At 45.2% G+C, this 9,436-nt stretch overlaps 1 protein-coding gene across 2 annotated transcripts; it reads right to left on the bottom strand.

Moving 5' to 3' along the window:
- Positions 1-2,091: 2,091 nt before the first annotated feature.
- On the bottom strand, positions 2,092-7,880 carry LOC110288845 (mast cell protease-like protein). 2 transcript variants are annotated; one of them, XM_021155079.2, is made up of 5 exons: positions 4,573-5,850; positions 3,922-4,072; positions 3,275-3,410; positions 2,825-3,079; positions 2,092-2,429 (listed from the first exon to the last, which is right to left on the bottom strand). In XM_021155079.2, exons 1-5 carry the CDS (start codon positions 4,625-4,627, stop codon positions 2,286-2,288), a joined length of 741 nt encoding a protein of 246 aa, XP_021010738.1. In that variant the 5' UTR covers positions 4,628-5,850; the 3' UTR covers positions 2,092-2,285. The 2 variants fall into 2 exon arrangements, with proteins under 2 accessions (XP_021010738.1, XP_021010739.1); XM_021155080.1 differs by lacking the exons at positions 3,922-4,072; positions 4,573-5,850 and adding an exon at positions 7,876-7,880.
- Between the last annotated feature and the right edge of the window lie 1,556 nt (positions 7,881-9,436).

The following is a 9,436-nucleotide window of genomic DNA, read 5'->3' as shown; positions in this document are numbered from 1 at the left end:
TTCAGTCATTGTTTAGGGCTTTGACCTGCACATTCCTCTCAACTGCAATTGCTTTGGTCTAAAGACTGACCCATAGTCTCTGACTTCTGGGTTTGTTTCCACTTTTGCAAAGCTTGGGTGAGCACCTGCTGACCTCCTGGATGCTTTCTTCAGCTACTGTAGGCTGAGCTGATCTTCCCTATGGACACCCTCAGTGTGTATCTGCAGCTAACAGTGCACTGGGAGGTTTTATTAAGCTAGGCTGCCCAACACTGCTACTGTACCCACCTGGGGGAAATCTTCTTCTCTCTGTGTTTCCTTTGCTGACTTTGAGAGACCATGGCTGTTCTCTTGTTCCCAAAATGCACTGGGCCATCTCCTCCTGTGCACAATCCATAATTCATAATCCAACACATGCATAAGAATGAGCACTGTGGTGGGGATCAGGCTCTTGTCTTGATTTTGGAGCCTTTGGTCACCAACTGCTCCTTTGGCACCAGGGGACCATGTGTTGGGGTTTGCTCTGTACAGGTGACCTTTCTGGAAGCCATTCAGCCTGTGCCCTCAGCCCAGCTCTCAGTAGTCTCCACCTGCTCCCCTATTACTGTGGGCCAGGCTGCAGGGTGGGGCAATCACTCTCACTTCACCTCCAGTTGCCCATCTTCAGGGAGGAAGACTGTCCCAAGTACATGACTTTCTTAGACTGTGGGGAAAGAGGCCGTGTGCCCTCAGCTGCAGGTTAGTGAGTATTCCCATCTGCTTAGAAAAGACACAGCTACAGTCTTTGCTTTGTGTTTCAAATTTTGAGACTTTTGTGTAAGCCGGGGGTGGTGGAGTGTGCTTGGGGTCCCAGCACTAAGGAGGCTGAGGCAGAAGGATCATGAGTTGAAAGTCAGTCTGAACTACACAGTGAGACTGTGCCCAAATCACACCAATCTAAGTCAAGGTGACAAAAGACCCATTTAGTTACACAGGTAAGAACAACAGTTAGAAACCATAAATAGTCACACATGTAACCCTAATCCAACATGGATTCTCTATAGTTGAAGGATTCTTTTAGGTTGTATAAAACCATATTTGCTCCCTGCCCCCATAGAGTTAGAACTGAACTTATAGTCAGTCATGTATTTGATAGCTATCTTTACATTACATTCTGTGCTGAACAGCACTAATATTGGAAACCCAGACATGAGTCTTGCAGGCTGTGGGGAGGGCTAAGGTGCTGAGTCTGGGGCTGGTCATGGCAGCAGTTTTTATTGTATAGTAGTAGCCAGAGGACGTTGCCCATCATATTAAGCCTCTTTAGGGCACAGCAGACCTCATGTGTGGTCTTTTCCCCTTCAGAATCCACAGAACCCTGTAGTAAAAGCCTTGTTTCCCTTGACTAAGGACAATGGGGGCTTTGGCTTGTAAGAGGAGAGCAGGCCACTTAGAAGTTNGCCTAACTCAGGCATCCTTCTGAAAGCCTGGATCTTTGAGGAAGATGACAGTTGAATGGGTGTGGCTCAGATGCAGGTCTAGAGCCACCATGCCAAGTACTAGTACATGCTAAGTACTAGATGGTCTCTTCCCATCAGGGCTAGTTCTGCCCTGTATTTGGTTCCAGAAAGTTCTGATGCTCTCCTGTTGTGACTGCTGCAGCCACAGTCATGTTCCATGACCCTCTGAGGNCAGGCTCTGCTCTAGCTGCAGGTGCAATACTGAGAGGATGGTGATGGCAGGGTAGGTGGTGAGGACACAAGGATCAGCAGCCATGTCTGACCTAGGCATGGAGTCTGCTATGATGTGTGGAAAGATGAGTGACTAAGGCATGGGGTTTGTGGGCAGAAGAGCTGAGAGACGAGGAGGGAGAAGATGAGAAGACAGGACAGTGGAGGGAAGAATAGAACAGTGCACATTACCCTGGATGTGAAATCTTACTGTCCACAGCCATACATGTTAATTAATATTCAGTAATCCACAGTGTCACACCCTATGCCAGTAGCTGAGATTGCAAACATGACAAGATAGTAGCTCAAGTCAATTCTTCATTGAGCATAGAGAGGGGCTGAGTGTTTAGAGCCGAGAGTGGAGTCACACAGCTGCTGAAGGTTAGGTCTTTACTGAGGTGCATTACAGGGAACAGTCCATCATCTCAGACTTTATTTTTCAGATCATCTTGGGGACACGCTGGAAGCAGACTGGGGTCAGGCGGGGGACATGCTGAGGGTAGCAGGTGACAGGATGGACACATGCTTTGTTGAACCCAAGGGTTATCAGAAGAGCTCTGGCTTGAAGACTCTGACACACACAGGTCAGGCTTTTCACTACTTGCCCTTTATGACTCTGTTAATCCAGGACACATGTGGGGAAATTCGAGTGAAGACTGCAGGGGGCTTTGCATCTCCGCGTCCATAAGATACAATACCATGGGCCACCCCAGCACACACTAGAGGTCCTCCAGAGTCTCCCTGTAGGTGAGAAAAATCAGACTATGAGCATAGATCACCTTCCCCCAACTACAGACCCCCCCCCCAATCATAGCTAACTCCATAGGGTAGTAAGGGTTCCAGGCTCCCTTCGGGTTTTAAGTTAGGAATTTAATGATTGATTTTGCTCCCTCTAGCTTGGTCCCAGTGTTGAGACTGTTTCCCTTGTTCCCTTCATTTCTATTCTGGAGCTTCATGGGAAGGCTAAGGAAGGGCTTTGGCATAGGCAGATGGGAACAAGAGGGATAATTTCAGTTCCCTAAGGGATAGCAGCCTAAGAACACAGGCATTGGTTACTGCCATGGAGAAATGCTCGGCACACTTCCTCCTCTGATGCTGTTGCCTGATGAAGGGAGGAAAAGCAGGTGTGTACTCACCATGTATACTGATGCCAGTTTTCTGGGACTGCCCACGCAGATCTGGAGGCTATCCTTGTAACGCCTATATGCTTTACAGGCCTTTTTCCCCATGATTCTCAGTTCTACCTCTCTCAGGGTACGTGAGATACGTTTTTTCACTCCAGTTCGCCCCCAACCAGCTGCCCAGCACATCGTCCCAGGCTTGGCAAAATCAGAGTGGCCAGGCAGGGGAACTACATCCACAGCAGAAGTCAAGTTAGCTTGCTTTTTAAGCTGATGAAGGAAGAGAGAAAAGAAGTCAAACCAAAAAAGGATGCTTGGCCATGGGTTCTTTCCCATTGGGGCAGCAACAACATAGAATTCAGAGGTTAAGTTCTAAGGAAATGGACAAGAGAGAATTTAGAAGGTCTGAGCCAGGTGGAGAGTTAAGGATGGAAGACTTGAGATGGGTAAGAGAAATAAGGGCACCTTCAGTAGTACGATGTCATTGGACTTGGAAGATACATTGTAATTTGGAGGCAAGATGTATTTTTCAACTTTTATCTTCTGCTGTGTGCATTCTCTCTTTCTCACATTATGAGCTCCAAGGGTGACAGTCATTCTTCTGTTGAAAGAGAAACGCAGCAGTGAAAAGAGTTGGTCTTGGGGGTAGGATTCCTTCCAATGAGAGGGGCACCAGCGTCTTTCTTCTCTATCCCAGGGCAGAGCCCCTAGAGAGTCTTGAGATGGAGCTCCCAGGACCACAGCCTTGCCAGAAGGACGTGGCTCAGGGAAACACAGGACAGAAAATTCTCCCCACTCCCAACCCCCAGTACTTGGATTGAAACCATGGTTTGGCCATGGCTGATGGGCACTCTGCATTGACTTACACTCCAGCCTTTGTCTGAGCTCTGCTGACACCAGGACAAGCCAGAGCTGTAGTTTTCCTCCTGACTAGAGCCCTGGTAAAGCTCTGACCTCTGAAAATGAACACCACACATGAGATGGCCCAGTGTGTGGCCCTGTGCTCCCTTTTCCTCTCTGTGTAAGGAGAGCCCATCTTGAAACTTCCTCAGGCCTCTGCTGCTCTGGGACTCTGGCTCCTGCATTTCCTCACAGGAAGAGAAGCCTCTTACCTTCCTCTGCAGTGTGCAGCAGTCATCACAAATTGGGGCGTTATGAGAAACCCACCACAGATTGCCACATAACCTTTCTTACTGAAGGTATTCACATAGGCCATGTAAGGTCGGGAGTGTGGTTCACACTCAACACCACCAATAATCTCCTCTGAAACACAGAACCCCCAGTCCCTAGTCACAAACTTGTGGAACACCCCAACACAGCACTGTCAGGGAAAGATAGGGCTAAGGCCCAGCAACTGCTCCAAGCTCACCCCACCTCACATGGGGCTCAGGCTCCTCCACATGTCCTTTGGTTTTTTTCTCTCCTGTTGATCTTTCCTCCCCAGTCCTCCCTGTCCACCATCATCCTTCATTCAGAACACAATGCCCATTCATATTTCTGGGTTTCCATTCCATTAGGCGTTTCTCCACACCCTCATCCTGTCTTCCTCAACACTAAGGGAAGGCCACAGAAGAGCTGCCCATCAGAACAGAGAGTAATTTGATGAAGGGGAATTAGTTTTTCATTCTTCCTTGACCTACAGATTTCCCCTGGACTATGTTAGGTTAAGATCCTACCTCATGTTAGGGTCTCTGTTACCAAAGATAAGATATTAAGGTCGGTTTCTGAAAACTCAGAGGTTAGGGAGATGAAGACAAACTCACCAGCTCCAGCCCCAGAAGGCAAGAGAAGTGCCATCAGGAATAGTAAGGCCTGCATCTTGCCAGTGTCAGTCGCAGCCTGGAGAGAGATTTTGGTGTGTTCTTGTCCTGGTTCCTGCTTTTATAGCTCCAACGTGGGAGAAAGGCAGGGCTGGGAACCACAGGTCTGCCTTGGTCAAGGTTTATTTTTTTTTATCAAAAATTCTCACAACTCTGCTTTGTGATGGTGTTGAATCTGTGGCCTGATCATGAGACTCCTGGATCCCATGATGAGGTGGTGACTGCACCATTCAAAGTGGCTCCCAGGAGGAAGGAGAGCAACACAAAGGGAGGGCAACCTTGATCAGGGATCATAGAACTGTTCTTGAAAGCATCCAGGTATTATTGTCAGCTTATAGACCCATGCTGCATATGTGTAAAGACTCAACTCCGTTCCTGTAACACAGGTGTCTGTGGTTTGTGAACATATGGGTGAGAGGAAGTACATTTTATTTACAAAAACTGGTGGTGGGCTGCTTTAGCCTGAAGGTTCTTGTTTGTGTTAACCAGTGTGAGGGCATCTCATCTTTATTCAAATAAATCAGAGATGATAGAATGGCTGTGAGAGAAGAAAGATTTGAAGCATATTGAATACACAGCATATGAGGCATAACCAACACCTTAATTAAATCAGTGGTGTTCAACTTTCCTAATGGTGTGAGCCTTTAATTCAGTTCCCACATTGTGGTGACCCCAGCCATAAAATTATTTCATTGCTATTTCATATCTATAATACTGTTACTGTTGTGAATTGTGATGTAAAATATGTGATATGCAGAATATCTGATATTTGACCCCTAAAGGGGTCATGACCCACAGGTTGAGAACAGCTGCTGTAAATGCATGTTCTGATTTAGTCATATTAACAGCCCCTTTGATAGATGTTGCGATACACATTTAGGGAGAACTCAATGGACTTTCAGGACATTACAGAACAGGAAGATCATACATTTAAGTTGGTTTCTATAACTTATTCTTTTCATTCCAGGGGGATGAAAAGAAAACACAATGGAATGTTTAAAGTACCCCCTCTGTGTTCCACAGAGGATCTCAGGATTGCTAGTTATATGTGGAGAGTCTCCTTGCCTGAGAACAATATCAAATGTGTACAGATCAGTATTGAGACTTGGAGCTTTCATCTTTTCATGTGTCACTGGAAATTAAGCATGGCTCACAGTTACACAGAAATGTACCATTGGTTTAAAAAATTATTCCTGCTTAAATAATAACAATTTGGAATTCTGTGCATTTTAGAATAACTGACATATTGTCACTTTTCTGGTCTTTACTTTCTTAAGACCCCGCCATCCCTGGCTATTGCTGGTTCTATTTTACAGTTGAGGAAACCAAGCCTTTCCGGAGTGTCACAGCCACTGAAATATCAGAATTTGGTCTCAAAAGAGTAACTACCAAATTCCCCTCTAATAACCTTTCTCTGTGGAAGGCTGCTTTTCTTGATTGCCAAGACAAAGCAAGAGAAAGCAAACACGAAGGCCCAATAGAGTCAGCTCACCTGTCCACAAGCTCATCGGGACTGACCTTAGAACTGATCCCATGTGTTGAATTGCTCATACATGCTTTCCCTCATGGCTGGACCTTATAGAACAGAGATCCTCAATGTAAGGAAGAACTGGGGATTGTTTTTGTTCACCAATCTAGATGTAATTTAAAGGCTTTGCAGATCCTGTTGTAAGTGATAAAAAGTCATAGTTATAGGGGTGAGATTATTTCTAGGTCTTGTAGAAGAGCAAACCTGCCACTTAAACAATGTCATCCATGGGTGTCTGCAATGCAAGGTAAGACTTTGTGTGACCAGGTATTTATAACCACAGATCATAAGAGTGTACAGTGTTTCCTCACTGTGTCTAAGTACTCAAGACCATAGGCAAAGAAAATTCTGGGCTTTAGACTTTATCTTTGGTCTACATAATAATGAAAACTTTTATTTCCTTTCTGAAAGATGAAAATAAATTATTGTGAAGAAATTACAAGTAAAAAGATATCATGCAGCTAGATTAATGTAGCCACTCAAAAAAGCACTTGTGCAGACTAAAAACTATGCATCTCAATGAATCACACAGTTGGAAACAAAGTTCTAGAGTCATAGAGCTTTACAGAAAGAATCTAGGTCTGACAAAAGACTCATTGACTGCCATATAGAGGCGCAACTAGTTTTCCATTCTTGGACCTGACAACTCAGATCTCTTCGCATGATGGAGACTGGGTACCATTGAGGAAAGTTCTGGCACCAACTCTACCCTTCTGTATTTCCTCCCTTTGCTTCCTCGGAACTACAAGGGTCTGTCAAAGCACAGTGATATGAATTACAGAAAAGTAAATCAATATTTTTTATTACTGGGCATTGTATCTGACCTGATAATACTTTGTAAAGACCTCAAATCCTTCTGTGAAGCCTCAGTTTTAGGACAGGCTTTGGAGGTCGTAAACACACTGGGTTCCAAACAAACAGTCCCTTTTTCCAATTCCTGAAGACAGATATAGGAGAGGCATAGTCACCAACTGGTATCATCCCCATAGTGGTTGGCTGAATCAGGAGGGGACATTGTGATAGAAACTAGTGGAAAACTTCACAACTGTCTCTCCTTACCAAAAAGGAAACCAGGGCAATGCTATACATGGAGCTATCAGAGGACAGTGTGGCTACGTGTTATTGAATAATGCAGACAAGGTGATCTCGGCTATATCTCCTTTCAGGATATCTATTCACATCTTGGAGAACTACAGTGGATTATTGTAAACTTAAATGTGTGCTGAATCTAGCTGTAGATGCTCTTGGTGTAGTTTTATTGTTGCTACAAATGACGCATGCCTGGCAGCTAAGAATCTGGGAAACACATCAGCATACATCATTAGGGGCAGTAATGTCTATTGCAGGAAACCCAGTCATGTCACACTGATGGTATCGGGTTCATTGGGATTAGAGTGCAGGAGGTAGCACCTACTGTACACTCTTGCCTCAGAGTAGGAAATAAATTTAAGAACATTGACTTTAGAGAACTATCCATGGTCAGTGATATTTCATATGTCCAGTTTTCTCTTCCTGAGTAAGGTTGTTGCATCTGGCTGATCCATCTCTGGGGAAGGGGGAAAATCTTCTCCATATATTAGAAGGGAAGTGGGCTGAGGGAAAAAAATGATCACACAGAATGGCTCCCTAAGTAGCATCCAACTTGAGTGTGGATGTTTAGAATAATACAATCCTACCTAATGGTTTCATGGAATACAGTGATGTACAGAAGTTCAAACCCAAAATAAAAACATCTTCAAATTTCAAAAAAAAACACCTAATCTATAACCATAATAACAAGTCCAACCCAAAATTTTGTTTCTTGACTCCCGTTTTCTTTTGAACAATGATAGATGCCTGTGCAGTTATAAAGCAAAGCAAAACAAAACAAAAACAGAGCCATCACCTTGTCAATAGTCACCACATGGAGGATGAGAGGCAATGAATGGAGACCTTCAGCTCCAAGCCCATGGCATGGGGTCCTAGTTTGTTGGGACATAGCACTGATCCTTACCTCTAGTCTCTTGGGAATCTTACCTTTCAAAGGAAAACTATTCACCCATAATAACAGGAAAAGGTGTCTCCTTTTAGAGACTCTGAAACTGCTGGAGACGGAAGGGAGAGAGCAGGCAGGGGATTGTGAGGAGACTACGATGAACTCGGTGAATATCTTAACATTCCTAAGGAATGCCATGTGGAGGATGGCACAGTCCTTTCCCAACGCACCCAGAAACCAGAGATGGGAGTGGGACTCACAGGGATGTGCCCTGCTCACATAAGGATAGGCTCAAACGTGTTTGTCTAATTGTTGAGAGATTGTTTAGAATCATATGTTTGGCAATGATGATTGTGTTTAAGAAGCCTTCACAGTTTGGGTAATTTCTCTTATGTATTTCTGCAATACTTCTCTTATGATTCTGAAATACTATCTAATATTGTCTGTCTGTCTGTCTGACTATCAGTTCTCAGCATCAGCCCAGGCCTCAGCAGACATCTTAGCCACCAATCTATTAATGGTTTTTTCATATCTCTAGGCTGTTGTGGAGTTATGCTACCACAAACAGTCATTTTCCCACGCCTCCATGAAGCTCATTTAGCATACCATTGTTGCTATGGGAATCTCCCCAGCTCCTGAGCCAGTGTGACAGAGTCAGAGGCCCTGACCTCAGTGAGTATGCTGTGTGCTCCCTCCTGTGGTATCAAGTAGGGTGGGTAACCTCCTCAGTAGAGGACCCACTGGGGTCCCCTCCATAGGCTTGGGATTCCCTGTCTCCTGCCTTTGTTGCAGCAGGCCAGCGGCCCACATGTCTGGGTTCTAGCCTGGGAGGCATCCTGGAATCTGGAAGAGAAGAAGGATCTAGGCAGTGCGAGAGAGAATGGAACCAAAACAACTAGTCTGCTCAAGGTTCAATTTTACTATTCCCAGACACTGGGTTATGAAGAAGGGGAAGGGGCCTGTCTTAGTCAGGGTTTCTATTCCTGCACAAACATCATGACCAAGAAGCAAGTTGGGGAGGAAAGGGTTTATTCAGCTGACACCTCCATGCTGCTGTTCATCACCAAAGGAAGTCAGGACTGGAACTCAAGCAGGTCAGGAAGCAGGAGCTGATGCAGAGGCCATGGAGAGATGTTCTTTACTGGTTTGCCTCCCCTGGCTTGCTCAGCCTGCTCTCTTATAGAACCAAGACTACCAGCCCAGAGATGGCACCACCCACAAGGGGCCTTTCCCCCTTGATCACTAATTGAGAAAATGCCTTACAGTTGGATCTCATGGAGGCATTTCCTCAACTGAAGCTCCTT

Source organism: Mus caroli, unplaced genomic scaffold (genome assembly GCF_900094665.2).
Source record: "Mus caroli unplaced genomic scaffold, CAROLI_EIJ_v1.1 scaffold_10302_1, whole genome shotgun sequence".
Lineage (NCBI taxonomy): Eukaryota > Metazoa > Chordata > Mammalia > Rodentia > Muridae > Mus > Mus caroli.
This window is presented reverse-complemented; position numbering and strand designations above follow the sequence as displayed.